The sequence below is a fragment of the Phycodurus eques genome, chromosome 8 (assembly GCF_024500275.1).
Source record: "Phycodurus eques isolate BA_2022a chromosome 8, UOR_Pequ_1.1, whole genome shotgun sequence".
NCBI lineage: Eukaryota > Metazoa > Chordata > Actinopteri > Syngnathiformes > Syngnathidae > Phycodurus > Phycodurus eques.
Genome location: NC_084532.1, coordinates 18,378,001 through 18,400,556, shown reverse-complemented (window position 1 = coordinate 18,400,556; position 22,556 = coordinate 18,378,001). Strand labels below are relative to the sequence as shown.

General features: G+C 40.6%; 1 protein-coding gene across 8 annotated transcripts in view; it reads right to left on the bottom strand.

Moving 5' to 3' along the window:
• osbpl9 (oxysterol binding protein-like 9) overlaps positions 1 to 22,556 on the bottom strand; it is a 48,768-nt gene that overhangs the window by 2,084 nt on the left and 24,128 nt on the right. For 4 of the 8 annotated variants that reach the window (XM_061684816.1, XM_061684821.1, XM_061684823.1 and 1 more), the window contains 17 exons: positions 21,276 to 21,371; positions 17,318 to 17,365; positions 16,816 to 16,845; positions 16,685 to 16,735; positions 16,227 to 16,265; positions 12,018 to 12,120; positions 9,771 to 9,875; positions 6,480 to 6,639; positions 6,272 to 6,384; positions 6,083 to 6,201; positions 5,877 to 5,962; positions 3,539 to 3,719; positions 3,356 to 3,464; positions 2,561 to 2,671; positions 2,409 to 2,472; positions 2,197 to 2,337; positions 2,031 to 2,109 (listed from right to left, as the gene is read on the bottom strand). In XM_061684816.1, the coding sequence (XP_061540800.1) occupies positions 2,031 to 2,109; positions 2,197 to 2,337; positions 2,409 to 2,472; positions 2,561 to 2,671; positions 3,356 to 3,464; positions 3,539 to 3,719; positions 5,877 to 5,962; positions 6,083 to 6,201; positions 6,272 to 6,384; positions 6,480 to 6,639; positions 9,771 to 9,875; positions 12,018 to 12,120; positions 16,227 to 16,265; positions 16,685 to 16,735; positions 16,816 to 16,845; positions 17,318 to 17,365; positions 21,276 to 21,371 (1,635 nt within the window). The remainder of the gene's footprint in view (positions 1 to 2,030; positions 2,110 to 2,196; positions 2,338 to 2,408; positions 2,473 to 2,560; positions 2,672 to 3,355; positions 3,465 to 3,538; positions 3,720 to 5,876; positions 5,963 to 6,082; positions 6,202 to 6,271; positions 6,385 to 6,479; positions 6,640 to 9,770; positions 9,876 to 12,017; positions 12,121 to 16,226; positions 16,266 to 16,684; positions 16,736 to 16,815; positions 16,846 to 17,317; positions 17,366 to 21,275; positions 21,372 to 22,556) is intronic. The other 4 variants (XM_061684817.1, XM_061684818.1, XM_061684819.1 and 1 more) reach the window with 4 other exon arrangements.

Here is a 22,556-nt window from a genome sequence, read left to right as displayed (position 1 = left end):
ACATTTGCACAATCAACATTCGCTCGCACAATTAACATTCACTCGGTTGAAGTCTCGGCAACCTTTGCACAATAGTCATTGCACCGGACTATTTAAATATTAGTCAAATATTAGTCAGTGCTAGAGGACTCTGCATTGTCCAAAAAAATAAAACAATAAAAAAATAAATAAAGTACCTGCATTACCAGATAACGAGCAACCCTTTATTGCTCTGTGACTTTTTTTTTTTTTGTCAATGTCTTTATGTCTCAAAAGTGTTCTCTGTCAATTGACTGTCTGTTGTCGTACTGGAGCGTCTCCTATTACCAGAGACAAATTCCTTGTGTGTTTTTTGGACACACTTGGGAAATAAAGATGATTCTGATTTATCACGATGGATATGTGATACACGGGGATTCACTGTATTCACTATCACACAATAGTAGAAAATTTGCAATATAGAGAGCCCATATAAAATAGTCTAACCCCTCCCACATGATTTCAACACTTTTCAAACACATTGTAAACTTATTTGAACACACCAAAAAATTGCAAGCATAAATTTGACAGAAAATACTGTACATATTGTAGTGTTGATGTGTGCGGGGCCTTGTGAGGTGGTGTGTGAAGTTGGCATGCGAGTGTCTGGGTGTAAGCTTTTGCCGACAGCAGCTCCTGCGCGAGTTTGCTTATTGTAACCAAGTGCTTTACTGTTCTCCTAGCGTTCAATAAACTGCTGAAAAGTGCACTGACAACTGTGTCCCTTCCTTTTCCAGTAAGGGAAAGTTTACCGTAAAAACCCATAAGAAGCGCTCGCTTAGAAAAATGCAAAACAGCGGGGGTGCAACTGGTGAACCGCAATATTGCGGGGGAATGCTTTATAATATACATTATGCTTGGCTGGTAAATAGACCAAAGAGTTATACAGATTCAAAATCACATTGAAATCAAATCCACTGAGTAATGATGGTTGCTCTTATATGTGGTTAAAAGGGGTAGCCTAAGAATAGAAATTTCTCGAATACAGTGGACCATCAGAAATCAAATGGTTCCATGTTGAACAAGTCAGAAATTGCAGCTATAACATTTATTGGAAAATAAAACTGAACTCAAGAACCTGAAACACATCAGGTCATCATCAGCTGATCTCTGGGTATGTATTGTTTTGTGATTTTATATTGAAAACAGACTTAAATGGACTACAACAAATTTAACTACCCATATGCATTTTATATTTAATACAGAGCAGTATGTGTTTAACAGACATGTATCTTCAGGTGTTAGCAATACTACTATTGCTATTGCCAAATTTGAATACAGTCCTTTCGTTTTTTTGTTGCAGCACGGCGGATGACTGGTTAGCGCGTCTGCCTCACAGTTCTGAGGAGCGGGATTCAATCCCCGGCCCCGCCTGTGTGGAATTTGCATGTTCTCCCCGTGCCTGCGTGGGTTTTCTCCGGGCACTCCGGTTTCCTCCCACATCCCAAAAAACATGCATGGTAGGTTAATTGACAACTCTAAATTGCCCGTAAGTGTGAATGTGAGTGCGAACGGTTGTTTGTTTGTATGTGCCTTGCGATTGGCTGGCAACCAGTTCAGGGTGTACCCCGCCTCCTGCCCGATGATAGCTGGGATAGGCTCCAGCACGCCCGCGACCCTAGTGAGGAGAAGCGGCACAGAAAATGGATGGATGGATGGATGAAAATAGTAATTCTGCGATATGACTAAATGTAACTGTCAAAAGTGGTACAGATGGTAAAGGTGCTGTAATTAATTTCACTCACATGACCATAAACAATGCCTTAGTGATGCTATGCTACTTTAACTATGACATTTTCATCCCTTCAATATTCTGTGTGTTTCTGCACGTGTTTAAAATCTGTCTTAATTTGAATCTAAAGATGTATCCTGCAATGGACTGTATTCTAGCTTCAAGGGTGCACTGAATGATTTACAAACATTAGCATAAGTGTGAAAACTTGTCTCTGAGCAGTGGCACAAGAAATTTGTTTTGACACAAGTGTCTTCTGAAAGCCTGAGGGAGAACTTACTCCGGTGGCCCACTTGGCAAACATCACTCCGTTCCATTCGCCTTCGATAGAGCAGAAAGACTTCTTATCATTTGGTGCACTGCAGACAATCACCAATAAAGTTATGTTATTAAAAATCCCAGAGGGGTTTTATATTCTGTAAATTATTCAGGATTTTTCTTCTTACAAAATCTCTGCTGTGATTCTGTGCTTCTTGCCGCCGTAGAAGGGTTTGGTGTGGAACACGATGTTGGCGCTGTAGCCCGATTTGGAGCACGAGATGTTGCACTCCCCACCTAGCTCCACCCAGGGCACGGTCAAAATGGACCTGCACAAACGGCTAAGGTCAGTCAAACGTGCATTGACGACATGGCCACGGAGAGACGGCGAAACATGTACCTGCCGTATCCGTTGGGGAAGTTGAGGATGTAATGTTCATCGTGCTCTAAACATGACACACAGCCTGCATGGAGAATGTCATCAATTCAATACATGACATGAGAACATGAACGCTGACTGTGTTGGATAAGTGTATGAATACCCTCGCGTACCTTGGCCAATATTATAAACACCTATAGACATGCCAAGGAACTTAGACTTGGTCCAGATGTGAGCATTGAACTGGATCTTCTTACTTAAACACTCTGCGTAGAATGCAGAAACTGCAGAAAGAGGAAACAAAGACATTTTGCAATTTGGAAATTACGGACGAAAAAAAAAAAGTTGACTAAGTTTCAGATGTGATCAAGTGGAACACCTAAAGTCTAATCAGAATCTAACCAAAATTACTTAAGTTCTAACTGCACACTGTCTTTGACTTTGGATTTGCAACAGCCTCAACAAGGGGTAATTACAAAAGGAGAATATATATAAGATCATTTGTTAATCGAAGGTGGCGTGCTTAGACCCCTCACAGGGAGACGTTCTTAATTTTATAGTCCTAATGCTAACCGAACATAACTACGATTTGTACCACGAAATGCCGAAGTTTTTTCGAAAAGTCGTAAAGTTACAATAACAAATTCTTATCACTGGCTTTGAGAGTATCAAAAATGGCTAACATCTTTTCACACTTAAGAAAAAGCAAAAAGTTAACGAGATGCTGCATCTGCGGGACTTAATTTTATTTTTGCCTTACAAGTGTGTGATTGTTTTTCCATTTTAATAACATTAAACTACTTTAACTACTGTAATTTTAAATCTTGTATGAGAATGTTATAAAAATGCTAAAACGTTGCTTAAAACATTGCCATTCCATTATTTCCTACAGGAAAAATCCAAACCAATGTTCCGAGAACAGACTACTTGATTTTAGATACATTTTTCTTTAGAGGAATATAACTCACTGGGTGGGTGATGAGAGACCTGCTCTGCCACAAAAGACACATTATTGGGTGAAGACCATGGAACCGGATCCTCTGATAGCGCGTCCTGCACAGGAGCAGGGGAGGATGACTGAAAAAAGAACATAGCAAGTCATATAGAATACAAACTAGCCTGAAGTAGAGAGGGAGGGGGGGGGGGCTCACCACATGGGTGGAGACCTCTTCAGTCTTGGAAGGCAGATCCCAGTGACAGAAGAAAACCTCTCCCAGGATGGGGTTGTAAGGCTTCTTGGCCACAGAGCCTTTCCTCCCTGCGTGGAAGGCCGAGAGGTACCATTTGACCACCTGAACCATGCGCTCACGGGTCTCCGCCTGCTCTGCGATACTGAAGGAAACCAAAGGATTGAGTTACCTTGCATACAGCTAAAATCACTTTAACAACAAGATGTACAGTTCAGTTAAATTCAGTGCAGTAGGCACAATTTGAATGCAGTATCCTTAAATAAAAACAATGCTATGATTTATAAAAAAATAAAAATAAATCGAATAAACCAATATTGTATTCACAATGGAATATATTTGTTTAAACTGACAAATATCATTCATCCATTTTCTATACCGCTTATAGAAAATGGATGTGCACGCCAAGCCGAGTGTCCCGGCCATCGGGCGGAGTACCCGTATAGATGATGGCCTGCAGGCTGCATCATGTGTTTATGAGTGGTAGCTTCATCGGACCCTTCCTGTTGTGCCGTGCGCGTTGCGACCAACAATTCTTGTTAACCAGCAGACAAGCCTGAAGCGGGTCTTCTCAGCCACCTACCCTCACACCACACGTGAACCAAAATGTGAAAAGCTGACCGATCTTTTCAGAGGAGGAAGGATCCAGTAGCATGACTACAGGGGGGTACAGTGGGTGGGACAATGGCAAAATATTAGACCGAGCAGACCATGCATTTGTTATGTAAACAATTTGGTATACAAAATTGTAAAATACTTTATTCCTTTTATATTGCAAGCATCATTGATTCTTGTTGCTCACCATCAGAAAATGATCAAGTCTCCGTGACCTGACTTTGTAATTTACACTTTAACCAATTATGGGATACTTACATATTTGATATGTGAACAAATGAGCGGGATTACTCTGATAGAAATCGTAAACCCTGCAACAGGGTGTGCGTCCATGTGTGTGTGTGTGTTATTTATGGCATGTTCTTACATGGATTGCCTTTGTGTAATAAGAACAGAACTCTTATGATTATTATTGTTGTTGTTTTTATTATTATTAGCAGAAGTTGCATCAGGGGTGAAGGTCACTAGCAGAGGGGTTATTGAGGGACTGGGTAACCCGATGGTGGCAGTCACGAGGTGGTGTTGGTCTTGGAGAACAAGGAGGAATAGGAAGACGTGGTGGTCTTATTGGGGGAGAAGGAAGAGAATGGAACATGAAGCAGCAATAAACAGACCGGTAGAGATACCGTCCGTGTGCAAGGCTGCCTTACTGCGTAGGCAATTGTATTATGCATACATTGTATACAGTAAAAATGATGAGACCTAAAATCACGGTTACTGCTCATTGGTTAGTATTCGGGGCTTCGTTAGGAACCCCCCAAAAATTCAGTCTTAGGTTGTGCGCACCACGGGACTCTCCATCTAAATTGCCGGGCTGAATTTTGGGCCCAGTGTGTCCCTGCCCCAGGCACATATAGACAAACAACCATTCAGGCTTGAAGACTCAATTTTGAGTCTTCAATGAACCTAACATGCATATTTTTGGAATGTGGGCGAAAACATGCCAACTATGCACAGGAAGGATAGAGCCTGGCTTTGAACCCTGAACCTCAAAACTGTGTTTGCTTGCCACTTCTGCCCAAAATATACCACTTAAACCAAGTAAGATAACCTAAAAAGAATCTGGGACAGGGCCATGTTTGCCACTGTTTCGCATCGCCTCATAACATTCAACATGTTGTTTTTTTTTTTTTTTTTTTTTTTTTTTTTTTTTTAAGTCATTCCCCCTGCCCAAAATATTTCTGTGTGTAGACTCTGTGCCTTTGTTGAGATTTTACTCAGAGTCCTAATGTTTGTGGAATTGGAGTTTTACAGGGTGTCCCAAAAGAATTTCCATTATTTGAAATCTGAATATTTGAGTAACCACTGAATTTAATAGGCTTCATGTAAAAAATCAATCATTCATAAAATTTCCAACATATTCAAACAGATATAGGTGGGGAAATATGGTGTATAATGTGATATAATTATTGATCCATGGAGCACTTTAATGAAACCATGTCACACACATGTTATGAAACCTGGGAATCGCTTTAAAAAGTTTGTAAAAAATGCACATCTATTTTGAACTTAGTTGTTACACATATCTTTATAATTTGAGAAATTATGACAAATATTTTGAGACACCCCGTAGTTGCGCAAGATCGACAAAATAAAAATTGCACACTGAACTGAACTGAACTGCGCTGCATTTGGAGTAATCAGTATCTGTGGAGCACAAGAGTTATGGGAGAGTTAAGACAGTTACCTTACAAATAAGTCTGGATGTGCAAAGAAGTCGGCATACATTTCTAACAAAGATCTCCTTTCTAGGATGAAGGTAGGCAGGACCACCTGGGGATTAGGATGGAGACAAACTGCAGCTCAGAACCAAACCAAAACAGCCCACTGATCTTCATGGTGAGTTTAAAAGCTCACAGCATGGATTTGCATGGAGAGAAACCGGCCCGTTACCTTGGTGAGATCCATGCCCAAACGGACTTGGGAGAGCAGATGCATGATGACGCTTTTGTGCTCCTCCACGGACTCGCCCTCACCGTCATCATCACGGTCATCGTGGCTATCAAACGGATCTGAGCAGAACAGTTTCACTGTAAAGTAGCTACCTAAAAAAATAAAACAAAAGTAATTTTTGCTTTTTACCTGCTTCTGTGGTGCCATTTGACATGGTCGAGTTGAGGGATTCTGTTGTGTCTGGTCTCTTCAATATAGTTTCTTCATTATTAAGGGGCGAGGCAGTCGCGGGTCCTGAGGGACTGAGGGCATTGGGAGAAATGAGACAGAGGATAAGTAGACCGTCTACTGAAGTGTGGGGACATTGGCGTGACCTGATTCAGTAGCAGCGACTCACTTCATGCAGTGTTTAGGGGAAGTGGTGCTCTGGTAAAACTCGTCCGCGTCGTAGAACTCATCCTCGCTGGATGAATACGAGAAGTCCGGCACAGAGTGTGATGGGAGAGGGATGAGCGATGGGGAGGTGATGCCACTGTTAGGGCCTGACGGGCCACTCCCTGAAAAAAGGGCGAGGTGTTAGCACCCAGGATACACAGAACAATGCGAAGTCAACACACATACTGCGACATTTAACATTGTCCTCAGCAGAGCGTATAGACAGCTCTCTACAGCATGCAGCCTTCAATAACATGATGCAGCTTAGAAAAGGGCCTCCCCAAAAAAAAAAAAACCGTTTTGTTCTAAAAAAACTTTATTACAATCGTTTCCACCCCCCCTATTGCTTTGAGAAAGCAAATGACAATGGCATGATTCAAAACACGTCTTGTCCCCCTTCTGGGATTTGTTATATTTGTACTGATACCCAATAAGCTTCAAAAGCAAGTTTTTCTCCGAGCATTACTTTGCATCAACTTCCATAGATATAATAGAAATACTGTACTTATTTTTTCCTTTATAAGGTGACTGTAAGTGCTTCCTTTTGGGAAAAAATCTGTCAAAACAATGTAAACACAGTCCTTAATAAACCAACATACTAAACAGTAAACAATTTAACAAAATAAAAATAAGCCATCAAACTGCATGGCTCGGCTGGTCCATGTTTGTTGTCAAAGAGCAACACAGCACCACCTCCAGTGCTCTCACTATCTTTTCCCATGTAGAGTTGCAAAAATATTTACAGCTTGGAAATATGCACCTCAGGTCAAACGTTTCCAACATGTCTATAAATCACAAAATCTGTTTTACAACGTTAAATGGGTACCATGTCTTTGGGCAATGTTGAGCACGTTATTTTGTGATTGCCCTCACCGAGCTCCTTTCATATATGTAGAACAATGTGAAAATCATTACGCTCATCATCATCTGTTTCTTAGTGGGAAATAAACCTGCTAGTTGCTTTTTTGAAAATTACCGTATTTTCACGACCATAGGGCGCACTTAAGTCGTAAATTTTCTCCAAAATGGACGGGGCGCCTTATAATGCGGCGCGCCTTATGTGTGCACTGAGTTCTAAAATCTATAAATGTTGTTGTGTGACGAGCGCTCCGCTTGACTGACTGGGAGCATTTCCTGCCCACACGCTGCTTATACAGAGGAAAAGCGGACGTGGCTGAGGACAGCATAAGGACGTAAAGGGGGAACGGTGCGCGTGAAGGAGGACGCTAAAGGCACGCCCCCAGTAGGTATACAGCGCCGCTCAAGCCAGCCTCCACTCGTAAAGTAGTAATCAAACCAGCCGCCCCTAATTTTGTTCATACTACGCATAACCGTAATAAGTCGCCAACTCGCGGCGAAAGCCACCTTCAAAATAAAAGCGTCCCAATAATACGGACGTCAATGCTCTTCGGTTAAGGAATGCAACCAGCAAGGTTAATTTGAATCTTGAGATGCATTAAAACATTTCGTTTATTAGTTTTCGGAGACTTATATTTTGAAATACAATATCAGATCTTCATCAAACCTCTTTTAGTGGAGTCCTTGGTGGTCTGTCACACAGATCTGGACTTGTCTTGCGATACCAATGGGATTATGTTGGGGTGGCTTTGTCTTAGTAGGTAGAACGGGTTCGAATCCCTGCTACGACCGTCCGCATGTCGAAAGTGTCCTTGGGCAAGACACTGAACCCTAATTTGCTCCCAGTGGGCCTCGCATGGCAGCAGTCGCCCATTGGTTTATGAATGCGTGTGTGAATGTGAGGCTTTGTAAAGCGCTTTGGGCACTGTGATGATGTAGATAAAGTGCTATATAAGTGCAGTCCATTTACCATTTATTTTTTACCAAGATATCAATTAAACTACATTTTTTAATGTATCTCAAGATTCAAATCAACTTTGCTGGTTGCATTCCTTAACCGAAGAGCACTGATGTCCGTATTATTGGGAAGCTTTTATTTTGAAGGTGGCTTTCGCCGCAAGTTGGCGACTTATTACTGTAGTGCCTGGCATGAACAGCGGCTGGCTTGACTGCTACTTTACGAGTGGAGGCTGGGTTGACCGCAGTCAAAAACTGCACCTACGAAGAGACACGCTTACAAACCACAGTTTAAACTGCAAGCTATCAGCTACGCGGAGGAACATGGGAATCGTGAAGCTGCGAGAGAATTCAAGATCAACGAATCCATGGTTCGCAAGTGGAGGAAGCAGAAAAATGAGCTTCGCCAAGTCAAGAAGACGAATGGGAGTTTCCGTGGAAAAAAAGAAAAGAAAACCAAAACGCGGAAACAAGGCGCGGTGGCCCGAGATGGAAGACCAACTCGAGCAATGGATTAATGAACTCCAACCGCTGGACATCGGTGTAAACGGGGGCGTTCAAGGTGAAGTTGCGAGCGGCGTGGGAGTGATGGATGACAGATTGCGAACACAGCTTTACTAAGACTAGAAGGCAGCGCCGGGCGAGTTACGCCACAATTTGTGAATGGATAGTGGATGCTTGGGCTAACGTGTCTGCTTGCACTGTTGTTCGAGCTTTCGTAAAAGCCGGCATCATTTCTGAGGCGCCGCATGGCAACGAGACTGACTCGAACCTGCCATGTTTGATTGAGAACTTGCCCAGCTGTTCATTTCGGATACAGAAGATGAAGATTTTGATGTATTTATGGATGAGGCTTGATCAAAAAATAACGTGAGTACATTATTAAATACTTCAATAAAGTACAACCAAACTCAGTTTTGCTTCCACTGCCTTTTTAAAAACATTGTTTTAGCGCGCACGCATGGTACCATATGTTTTAAGCTAGCGTATGTTTTACCATGCCTGCACCCAATAATATGGTGCGCCTTATGTGTGTGTTAAATACAGAAATAGACCCCGTAACTGAGACTGCGCCCTTTAATACGGTGCACCCTATGGTCGTGAAAATACAGTAGTCACTAGAAGATGTGGGAAAATTTGGGAAGTGTTCAATACCAACAGTGCTTTTGTAAACTAGCAGCCTTGTTAGTGCAAGCAGTAACCGTCAGCGAGGCTACGTTTAGAACTACGGAAGCTGCCAAAGGGGAAAAAATAAATAAGTAAAAAATAAATGAATTCACCATAAAAAGTCGACCTCAGCAAAACATTGATAAAATCGATTAATTTCCCAGCCCCAGAGCAACTCTTCCTTGTATTTCCAATTAAATTGAACACAACAAGTCAGGCATGTTTAAGAAGATAATTTTCTCTGTGCAAAAAATATGAAGTCATATTTCACCTGTGCTATTGGGAGTTGGGGTCTGCAAACTGCCCATCACTGTGACGACAGGACCAACTGGTAAGGTCGACGGTCGCTGGTCCGATTTACACACCTGAGAAGTATCTTTTGTACCAAAAAATATAGAGGAAGAGGTAAATAAACATTATAGCCTCCATGATGCTGTGAAATGATGTAGAACTCTGCAGGATGAATGGGTCATATCTAAAGGCATTTCAGTCTATTAGGAGACTTAAATTAGAATGGCCTACTTTGAGGTTGACAGATTCACAGCATTTTTAAGTCTGGTCACACTCATCTGACCAAAATAGAAATCACATTTAGATGTCAGCAGCCCCGTCCAGCGAGATGAAGGCAAAAAAATAACTTCATATATTACCTGACAATCCAGGGACACATGCCTGACTGAAATAAATAACTTTTTTTTTTGGGTGGTTTCAGCTGAAGCTCAAGAGAATGCATAAAACATTTAGTTATAAGGAGGACTCTGCCACAAACATTGGTTTTAACGGCAATAATGTTGAGAATGAACATAAAATTTTGAAACAGGAAAATATAAACACCAATTGAGACCCTGCTTCCTATGTTAGGCCTTGCTTCAGGTGTCATCCTACATTCCTCATGACTCAACAGTGAATGACCATGCAATATAATAGTTTATATTCCACTGAGGTGCAGACTTGGCTGGTTCCAACCATATCATCATCTGTATTGTGTGGAAAAGGCAGCTCGTGGAGCACGGGTTGGGGGGGGTAGTTGTCTCATCTCAGAATTCATACCAGCAAACGTCACGGACGTCTACGGAACTGACATCAATTGGCCCGTCGAAGCGCCATATATTTAAAATACACGTTTCAATTGAGACCCATGCTTTGGCTCTTTTCTTCACAAAAAATTTACAGCTTCCATCCATCGATATATGATAATGCTTGTCCTCATTAGGGACGCGGATGAGCTGAAGCATAATTATTTGTTAAATTTACTTTGGACCTCCAATTAAAAGATCCTAATGATAAAATTTTGGTACATTTCCATTTATTTCTGATGCTATACAGGTTGTGCAAAAATGGAAATGAATAATGGTGAGCAGGACTGTATGGAGTACAAACATAAAAAAGCAGGACATTTGTATAAAAAGACAAAAGGTAAAGTGTATGTAAATATTTATTTCCTCTTGGAAGTTGAAATGAAAATAAAAAATGCACAATAACTTATTTTAGCATATTGAGTATAAAAGTAAAACATAGACAGCCCTCTATCGAAAAAGTGCATTGTAATTATTACTAGGGTTAGGGTTGTTATTCATATTTGCAGGATTTTTAAGTAATACAGTACCTATTTAAGGAGCATGTTTGCAGCATTGTGAAAATCGCTGCTACTTTTGCCGTCAAACCCCATAAATAAACCCCGAATAAAAAAGTGCACGAGGCTGCTGGATGTTCTGACAGCGAGGCTGCAGCATGTGCAAATGATTGCCACACTATTCGGTCATGCCTTCTGTCGCTACAGTTTCTGATTGGCTATTCTTGTCCCGCCGTGCCAAGTATAAAAATATATAACTAAAGTTAAATTAGAGGCATTAGATGGGGCCAGAGCAGGATGCTTTTACAACAGATCATTTTAACAATATTGTACTGTGTCAGGCCAAACAGAAACATATGACAGTGCTTTTTTTTTTTTTTTTTTTTTTTTTTTTAAACAACAAACTCCACCTTTAAGTGACTGATACTGTAGTAACTTTCCTCGGGAAATAATCATTGTACAGTGGCCAAACTTACTGGTTGTTTATTATTGTTCAAAAGCAAGATCACGGGCAATAAAAGCAAAGGTGGAAGATGAAAGCACTCTTAATCCCATTATATTTCTCTGTCATCATCCTCATATTTGCATGTTAACTAAGGGATTACAGTTATATGATGTGGTGATATTAACCTAGCTTTAAAGTCCTCCATTTATTTCATTCATTTTGATTGGATCTTGGCATAGCATCAGCATTTCTAAGATAAGTTTCCCTGGGTTGAAAAAAAAAAACTCTTCTGCTGATTACTGCTACAACAAAATTAATTATTACATTATAGCTTTATCTTTTTACTTTTTTTGAGCAACATCTGATACATTTATTTTCTTTGGCATAGATGTTTATCTTCATCTCTAATCTTTCAAGCATAAATCAGAGAGCCGGCATGAAATCTTAAAGCTAATGAATTAGCATGTGCATGGAAAAAAGGTGAGAATGCAAACACGTACGGCAGCTACCTGTGGGGAGAGTGGTCTGTGTTGGCATTGTGGTGTTGGCTACAGGAGTGTCCAAAGGCGGTTGGTATATCCCATCCACGGGGTTGATGGTGCTCTATGGGAAAACGGATAGATTGGTCCTCAATGCCATCAAGCGAGGATATGCACCTGACATCAGCAACGATCACTTATGGTACCACTATTACTCGATTCATATGTTCATGAACATACAGCTACATATAGCTAGTCGATACACCACATACCCTGCGGTACTCGTGACTGGTTGATTTTAATATCTATAACCACATGCTTGCATGAAAATCACACTGAAACAATATCTTTCACCCTTGACTGGGCACCAACTTTTGATCTATTGACAACTGGTTAGCCTAACGGTAGACCCAAGTAGCAACAAAAAGTGTGAAATTAAACTCCTCTGCAAGAGCGGATCAATTTCCTTTCGCTCCACTTCCCGGAATGACAGACGAACAGATTTCACGAATCTGATCAATATGCAACCAGCAGCAGCAGTAGCTTTACACAATAACTGATTGTGCCTTTTGAACTCTGGATAACCTTCCGTTTTAAAACAGCTAATTGACTCATGCCTAAAATCAGTTACACGTTGACATCCCTGTGGTGAGAACCAGCTGGGACATTGTCTCTTGTGCTAAACCGCCATCAACAGGGATGTCACTCGAAAGCTAACAGGATCACTGAAAACATGTTGACTCAAAAATAGACAGAGTGCAGCAGATAATGTAAAAAAAACAAACAAAAAAAACAGCAAGAATACAGACGATGACATAATACTGCCAATGTTATTACAAGTCAAACATAGCCGCTGAATGTTTTAAACAGAAGTGTCAAACTCAACACCTGCGGGCCAGATCCAGACTACCGCATCATTTTAGGTGACCCAATTAATAAACTGTCCTTCATGTTTATTGTTAAATGGATTTGTTCTTTTCTTTTCTTCTTGGCAGAAACATAGTTGTATTTTTTTTCACTTAACTACCCAAAAATCTCTTAACATAAATTAATAACACAAAATAGTTGTATGGGAAAAAAAAAAAAAATCATATATATATACACACATATATATATGCGCAAGCCCAAATTTTCCATGACTTTTGATTTCAAATTCAACTTAGAACTGCAGGGCCACTTGTGCATGTGTATTAATATGATGAAGTGATTTTACATTTATACGGACTTCACAGTCATGACGGCCCTCAGAAAAAAACTATTAACTACCATGTGAACCGCTAAGAAAATGTCCCTGGTTTTGAGGGTCAACTAGCACTATTGCACATGTTAGTGTCAAAACAATTCATTGAGTGAATGCCCAGAGCCAAACATTCATACGTACATTAATAATGTGTGTTGTTAATATGTGCGAAGGCCATTTACAGTATGCTACTGTGTGTCAAAATATAGGTATGTGCCCAGAAATTTGAATATTGAGGGAAGTTCATTTCAATAATTTGTTTGAAAAGTGTAACTTGTATGTTATTATTTCACCACACACAAAGTGAAATATTTCAAGCCTTTATTTGTTTAAATTTTGATGATTATGGCAGAAAGACAAAAAATAAATCCGAGTATTTCACAAAATTAGAATATCATGACAAAGTTCAACATTGTAGGCTCCCTGTGTCCCAGTCCTTTCAGCTAACTAGCACAACACACCTGCAGAGGTTTTCCTCAGGCTTTAAATGGTCTCAGTTTGGCTTAGTAGGATTCAGAATAATGGGGAAGACTGCTGACTTGACGGTTATGCAGAAAACCAACACTGACACCCTTCATAAGGATAAAAAGGTCTCAAAAGGAAATTGCATAAGAAGCTGGATGCTCACAGAGCGCTGTATCAAAGTACATTAACAGAGTGTTAAGAGGAAGGGGAAAATGTCCGGAAAAGGTCCACAAGTGACAGGGATGACCGCAGCCTTGAGAGGATTGTCAAAGAACGGAGATTCAGAAATCTGGGGGAGCTTCATAATGAGTGGACTGAGGCTGGTGTCAGTGCATCAGGAACCACCACATGCAGATGTCTGCATGACATGGGCTACAGCTGTAGAATTCCATGAGTCAAGCCACTCCTGAACCAAAAACAATGTCAGAAGCGTCTGTGCTGGGCTAAGGAGAAAAAGTACTGGTCTGTTGCCCAATGGTCCCAAGTCCTGTTTTCAGATGAAAGTAAATTTTGCATTTCATTTGGAAATCAAGGTCCCAGAATCTTGAGGAAAACTGGAGAAAAGCACAAAAGTCAAGCTGCTTAAAGTCCAATGTGAAGTTTCCACAGTCAGTAATGGTTTGGGGAGCCATGCTTTTGGTCCATTGTCTTTTATCAAGTCCACAGTCAACACAGCTGTCTACCAGGACATTTTAGAGCACTTCATGCTTCTCGCTGCCGACGAGCTTTTTGGAGACGATGATTTTATTTTCCAGCAGGATTTGGCACCTGCCCACAAAGCTATTAAACAAGCTACCTGGTTTAATAGCCATGGAACAACAGTACGTGATTTGCCAGAATGCTCGCCTGACATGAACCCCTATTGAAAATTGATGGGGTATTGTCAAGAGGAAGATGAGGGAACAGAAACCCCGAAATGCAGACGATCTGAAGGCAAATATCAAAGCAACTTGGGCTACAATAACACCTGAACTGCGCCAAAGGCTGATCACCTCCATGCCATGCCACCTTGATGCTGTAATTAATGTAAAAGGAGGCCCAACAAAGTACTGAGGGCATATTACTTTAATACACATTTCAGAAGGCCAACATTCCTGTGTTTAACATTCTTTTTTGTTAGTCACATGAAATATTAAAATTTTGTGAAATACCGGATTATTTTTGTTGTTGTTGTCTTTCTGCTATAATCATCAAAATTGAAATATTTCACTTTGTGTTTGGTGAGCTAATATAACATACGTTTCATTTTTGAATTTTTTTTTTTTTTTTTTTAAATAAATGGACTTTCCCTTGATAAATTTATTTTGGCACATACCCACCCGTATTTGACCTGTGGCAGCTGAGAATCAAGCATTTACCTTGTCACTGTTATTGTGTGTCAAAAATATATAGTGTGACTGTTGAGAGCCTAGCAGTTACACTACCAGTAACTTCATTGTGAAGATGGTAGATAGGGCTCAACAAATAATAGCACATATAAATATGATGTAAAAATTGACACACCTCCACTAGAAAAGATCAATAAAACATTTTGCTGGCATTTTCAGTATTTTAAAACATAGGGTATAAGCAATGCAATCGACCATATGTGCACATTAGAGGCGTGCTGGCAGATGTCACAGACATTTCAATGGTTTTAAAGCCGTAAAGGTCTATTTAGCGCTCAGCTTATGGAAAAAAGCAACATGCTCATCTAGATTTATAGAGCGAACACATTGTGCTATTTATCAGTAATACTGTACTGTATGTAATGTCTTGGAGATTAAGTGCAACTATAAGAGCAACAACGTGGGCCTGTGGACTGTCAGCCTCTCTGGTATTCCAGCATAAATATACACACATATTTATTGTGCAGTACACTAAGTGATTTTTAAGGGCGTGACTATGCTGTTGGGAGATGTGAATGCTTAGTAAAAAGTTTTTGGGTTGTGGTCTAGGAGGATTTATTTGACACTTGGGGAGAAAGAGTTAGTTTAACTGCTTCTCAAATCACAGACAGTACAGTTTTACCTCCCAGATAATTAAGTTATATAAAATGATAATTACATAATACACTAAGTGTGGATGACACCTGCATAGGCACTAAAGTGCTCAACGGATGGCCACCTAGCTATTAGCGCCGGATGGGTCAATAAGCAGGCAGTGTGTGCAGGCGAAATCAATAGTGTATTTTGTTGACTCCAGTCGAGTGCAGAATTTTCATACTGGTGTCCCTCATCCAATGCAAGGACGTCATGAACACACCTTTTTTTTTTTTTTGTAGCAAACCTACATAAACATATAAAGAATAGTTCCCAACCAGTAGTAATAAAGACTACATTCCAGACAAAATCAGGAAATTATTTAAAAAGATCAAGAGGAAATAGTGGCAGATGTGAGGAAAGAGACAGAGATAGAAACAAATGTCCATAATGATTGCATGCACTAAGAGATTCCATTGTACCCACTTTCCAACAGTAGAGTTAATTAAGTGAAAAAGGAAAGTTAGCAGTTGGTTTTTATGGACAGAGAATCTCAAAACTTACTATAAGTCCGTTTGCGTGTTGCTGATCGTTACTTTGGTCCTTAAAATTTTAAGAAGACAATGTTAGACTAGTGATGTAGGTGTCATGATTTCATATTTATCAACTTGCCGCATGTAGTAATACTTTCATCACATTAAACAATTAATAGCTTTCAGAATAAGTACACAGTAGATGGAATCATTCTATCAGTTTGTCGAAATGTTTGTTTTTTAATTTTAAAAAGGAGAATTTAATATGTGATGAAGTGATTACTAGTCTATATCCTCACTGACCGCAGAGCCAAGCCACAACCCGAGCTGGGAACTACCCCAGAAATAAAAACAGATGTCACAGGATGACTACAGGGAACAGCCACATCCAAGCAGAAAGTATTTATATATATATAAAAAAAATAATTAAACAAATAATTAAAAAAAAAAAAAAAAAGGGGGGGGGGGGGGCTAAGATATTATACTTACCTTGGCAATTTGCAGCAGAACAATACAGTGCTTGATGGACTCTACCATACTCTGAAAAAGCCGGCATAGAAAGGATTTAAGTCAGGAGTAACTGAAATGCAGGACGGAAAGTGTGTTAAGTTTGGACTTACACAAGTAGTATCCTTCAAATTTTCAATTTTCTGAAAGGAAACAAGTACAATGCTGTAAAATCCGACATGAAGGCAATACAATAAAAAAAAGTCAATTTGCTAACAGTAAATGGATACTTCCTGTGACCTTGGGAGTCGCGGGGAGGATGTTGATTGTCGATGTGTTATGCTGACATCAAGTGAAAGTTGCTAACTTTCACATAGCTATCAATTCCAGTGATAACAGGCTTTATTCAATCAAATAAAACAAAGGGATAGATTGTATCAAAGTGGACAGTACGTACACAACTGTGTGCCGATTTTGTCCTACACACAGTAAATGTATTACAGTTGTAGTTTGTTCCTTTGTCTTTCTCAAATTAAAATTTTTGAAATGGATGAACATCATCATCTCTCTCTCCTGTACATTATGGGTCAGACTGCTTTCTGTGATTTTTGCCAGGGCTCTGATGGCAGCCAGAAAGCTGAGAAACAAGAAAAGAACCCCACTAATAGTACTCACTCTGCGTGATTCATCCTCTTTGCAGTCCTTGACTTTCTCATCGAAAAGCTGTGAGAATGATGGAAATTACAATGAGAAAAGGCTCAATTGACTGGCTGCTCCTTGTGGTAGTGCAACATACTGTGCAGGATCAGGTGGTCACAAATATTGTGCCAAGACTTCTTCAGCTACAGCAATATATTAAATATTTATATTTAAATGCTTATACTATTCCAGACTTTAAAACCTGCAAAATGCTAAACAACCTTATTTTGATCGAGATTGTCATGCAGAACTACAGTGGGGCAAAAAAGTATTTAGTCATCCAGCAATTGTGCAAGTTCTCCCACTGAAACAGATGAGAGAGGCCTGTAATTTTTTTTTTTTTATCATAGGTATACCTCACCTATGAGAGACAAAATGAAAAAATAAATTCCAGAAAATCACATTGTATGATTTTTAAAGACTTTCTTAGCAAATTGCAGTGGAAAATAAGTATTTGGTCCCCTACAAACAAGCAAGATTTCTGGCTCTCACAGACCGAAAACTTCTTTAAGAGGCTCCTCAGTCCTCCACTCGTTACCATTAATGGCACCTGTTTTACTGTTTTCACTACGGCCAAGAACAAAGAGCTGTCAAAGGATACCAGAAACAAAATTGCAGACCTGCACCAGGCTGGGAAGACTGAATTTGCAATAGGTAAGCAGTTTGGTGTGAAGAACTGAACTGTGGCAGTAATTATTAGAAAATGGAACACATACAAGACCACTGATAATCTCCCTTGATCTGGGGCTCCACACAAGGTCTCACTCCGTGGGGTCAAAATGATCACAAGAACGGTGAGCAAAAATCCCAGAACCACACAGGGGGACCTAGTGAATGACCGGACCAAAGTAACAAAGGCTACCATCAGTAACACACTACGCCGCCAGGGACTCAAATCCTGCAGTGCTAGACATGCCCCCTTGCTTAAGCCAAGTACATGTCCAGGCCCGTCTGACAATTGCTAGAGAGCATTTGCATGATCCAGGAGAGGAGTGGGAGAATGTCATATGGTCAGATGAAACCAAAATGCAACTTTTTGGTAAAAACTCAACTTGTCGTGTTTGGAGGCGAAAGAATGCTGAGTTGCATCCAAACAACAGTATAACTACTGCAAAGCATGGGGGGGGAAACATCATGCTTTGGGGCTGTTTTTCTGCAAAGGGACCAGAACGACTGATCAATGTAAAGGAAAGAATGAATGGGGCCATGTATCATGAGATTCTGAGTGAAAACCTCCTTCCATCAGCAAGGGCATTGAAGATGAAACGTGGCTGGGTCTTTCAGCATGACAATGATCCCAAACACACCGCTTCGTCAGAAGCATTTCAAGGTCCTGGAGTGGCCTAGCCAGTCTCCATATCTCTACCCCATAGAAAATCTTTGGAGGGAGTTGAAAGTCTGTGTTGCCCAACGACAGGCCCAAAAGATCACTACTCTAGAGGAGATCTGCATTGAGCAATGGGCCAAAATACCAGCAACAGTGTGTGAAAACCTTGTGAGGACTTACAGAAAATCTTTGACCTCTGTCATTGCCAACAAAGGGTATATAACAAAGTATTGAGATTAACTTTTGTTATTGACCAAATACTTATTTTCCACCACAATTTGCTAATATATTCTTTAAAAATCAGACAATGTGATTTCTTTCCCCTCATTTTGTCTCTCATAGGTGAGGTATACCTATGATGAAAATTACAGGCCTCTCTCGTCTTTTTAAGTGGGAGAACTTGGACAATTGGTGGTTGACAAAATACTTTTTTGCCCCACTGTATGTAGTTTGAGCTGCTGTCATTAATAAAATCAAGATATTGTGTGAGACCTCAGGTCCGTGTGCATCAAAGCATTAACTCTTCACGTGTTTTGATTTTTCTTTGGCTTTTTTGCAATGAGAACCAGACTCTACAATGGGTGTTGAATAAAGAATATTCACCAGATGTGACGTGAAGTACATTCAAAGCAGTAAAACACAAGCGTTCATATGTGCATCGTCACTTCTTATCAAAGTTAGTTCAGTTCTTTTTACACATGTGCCAAATAAGAACATTAAAAATGGCACGATGCCTTTGTCATTTGACAGTTCATCCATCCATTTTCAACACCGCTTATCCTGGTTAGGGTCACGGGGCGCTGGAGCCTATCCCAGCTGACTACGGGCGAAAGGCGGACTACACCCTGAACTGGTCGCCAGTCAGTCGCAGGGCACATATAGACATGGACAACCATTCGCACTCACATTCACACCGTCACTGAGTGGGAAGTCAACCCACGCTCCCCACACCAAAGTCAGGCGAGTGTACCACTACACCATCAGTGACTCATTTGACAGTTGTTATGTTGTAATACTTAAGACTTATTGTTATACTTGTAAACCAGTTAGGAATGTTAATATGTTACTTAAAAAAATTCCTGTATAGTTCAGATGTCCACAGGTTTACCCCGGAAGAGATTTTTTTCCATTTTCATTATTTCCAATGTGGAAAAATTTTAAAAACCGTAACAGATTGTGATCGACCTTAGCAATTTCAACTGTAGCTCTCGGGCCCTTTGCCAGCCATACTTTTCTCATAATTTTTGTGAAAAGGAAAATGCAAAATATCTCATACGGTCTTAGATTATGATCACTTAAATGTGATTTCTGAAGATATTTTTTTATTTTTGTTTTTACAGCTATTGTAGCACTCACAGCCCTGTAAATGCTATGTCCTGTTTATCCATGCATTTTCTGAACCGCTTCTCCTCACTAGGGTCGCGGGCGTGCTGGAGCCTATCCCAGCTGTCATCGGGCAGGAGGCGGGGTACACCCTGAACTGGTTGCCAGCCAATCGCAGGGCACATAGAAACAACCAACCATTCGCACTCACAGTCATGCCTACGGGCAATTTAGAGTCTCCAATTAATGCATGTTTTTGGGATGTGGGAGGAAACCGGAGTGCCCGGAGAAAACCCACGCAGGCACGGGGAGAACATGCAAACTCCACACAGGCGGGGACGGGGATTGAACCCGGGTCCTCAGAACTGTGAGGCTGACGCTCTAACCAGTCGTCCACCGTGCCGCCATGTCCTGTTCATACATGTATGAAATGTATGGAAACGCATCATGCCGTTTGTAAAATTTCAACCAAAGGATCTAACTATATTACAATAGAACCTCTGTTGAAGTATGCCCTTGTTTTCGATGACGTTTTTCATCAAAATTATGTCCCAGTTTTCATACATCTGCTCAGTTTTCACACAAAAACAAACACACCCAAAAAAAAAAATTGCACGACTGCCATTCAATTTCTGGAATGTATGCGCTATTCTATGTTCTCGTGACTTAGTCTGCCATTGTTTCTAGTTGAGTGAGCATCATCCCGTGACTTCATCTGGAGCATTTCGTACATTGTGTTAAAAGGGTTCAACTGATAGCAGGGCTTATTCCGTGATGCAAGCTTTGACATGGGCAACATTGGCGTAATACATTGTCACAAGTCAGGGCTTCAAAATAAGAGTCATTGAAAGTGTGATGAAATCGTTATTATACCGGTGTGCTTTTATTTTGAGGGCCTGACGTTTGACAGGATGTGTTGTGCAAGATGTTGCCGAGCAGACTGGGAGAGTTGTTGTTGCCTTGAGTTGTTAATAAAAGTTGGCATTGTGGAATATGCCTTTGCCATCTGTTGGACCACTTTTTACACAAAATGCAAAGAAATTGGGATTGGCAGCTATTTGATAAAGAAGGTAGAAAGAAACAACGAGAAATGAAACATGAAATGAAACAATTCGGCTTTTGTCTGACTTTCTGAAACGGATTAAACACGAAAACCAAGGTTCCATTGTATGGACAAAAAGTATGGTAGCAACTCAACAAAGCTCATACAAACAGCAAAGTGTGATATACTGCACTTAAGTGAGGTCAGCTTTCTGTGTTCCAAGAGGGTATCTGCCATTCTACCTTTAACTGGTCAATGAGAATCTGTAGGTAGGCGTCAGCTTCTGCAAGTTTTCTGTCAAAGTCTTGAACACTCGGTACAAATCCCGTCTCTGCCTCCTGTGATTGGAAAAAGGGTGGAAAAAAAACTCAGCTGATCATTAGTACAGCCCAAACAAATGTCTATCACGACGTTATATGCGCACTTGTCATATATTTGCAAAGTAGAATTAACAGTAAGAATAATGTACACAATGTGTGTCCTGTCCTGCCCATGTAGGCTCTGTACTCGACATCACGGTAGACAGAAACACCAATATTTCAGGAAAATCTTTCAGAAAAAACTGCATCGGTCCTCATAGAAGCACTAATGTTGACAGCCTTGCCTATACAACAGGCCAGTAGGTCTGTCTGGAATCAGTGCATTCAGGCTTCCACAAAACAAATCAAGGCAACCAAGACAGAAGAGCTGCTGACAGAGAAGATAGTGTGTGTGCAAATGGACTGCTGCGCATAATTGTTGGTTGATTAAAAACAGACTTAATCCAGGCACAGCGCAATCCAGTTCGGTAAAATTTAATTACACAATGCCCATGATAAGATCGTTACTAGACTACTGGCAGAGGGGGTGTACTGGGGCAGATGTCTGGGCTCACTCCAAGTACAGTGGAACCTCTAAAGTCCAAAGTAGTAGAAATTTGGAGTGAAACCAAAACATTCTGGGAAATTATGCCGAATAAAACAAAAGGAGATTATTCTATCATCATGCAATATGTTAGCAGATCTCACAGGACTTCAGTGCAGCAGCCACCACCAGAAGGGTGATGGCAGAGAGGAAAAGAGTGATAACCAGTGAACCAGAAGAGGGAACTTGGCTGCTCAGTATTATGCTTAATTAATATTACATGCGCAAATTAATTTTACTCAGAATGTGGCAACATAAATGACATGCAGCTGAATGCATAATGACTAGCATGAAAATAACCAAAGAAGCATACCAACAAACATGTTACCTCTCCATTATGGACAAATTCAAAGGATTCATCCATCCATCCATCCATAATTTGCTGAGCCGCTTATCCTCACAAGGGTCGCGGACGTGCTGGAGCCTATCCCAGCTATCATCGGGCAGGAGGCGGGGTACACCCTGAACTGGTTGCCAGCCAATCGCAGGGCACATACAAACAAACAACCATCCACACTCACATTCACACCTACGGGCAATTTAGAGTCCTCAATTAACCTACCATAGATGTTTTTGGGATATGGGAGAAAACCCACGCAGGCACGGGGAGAACATGCAAA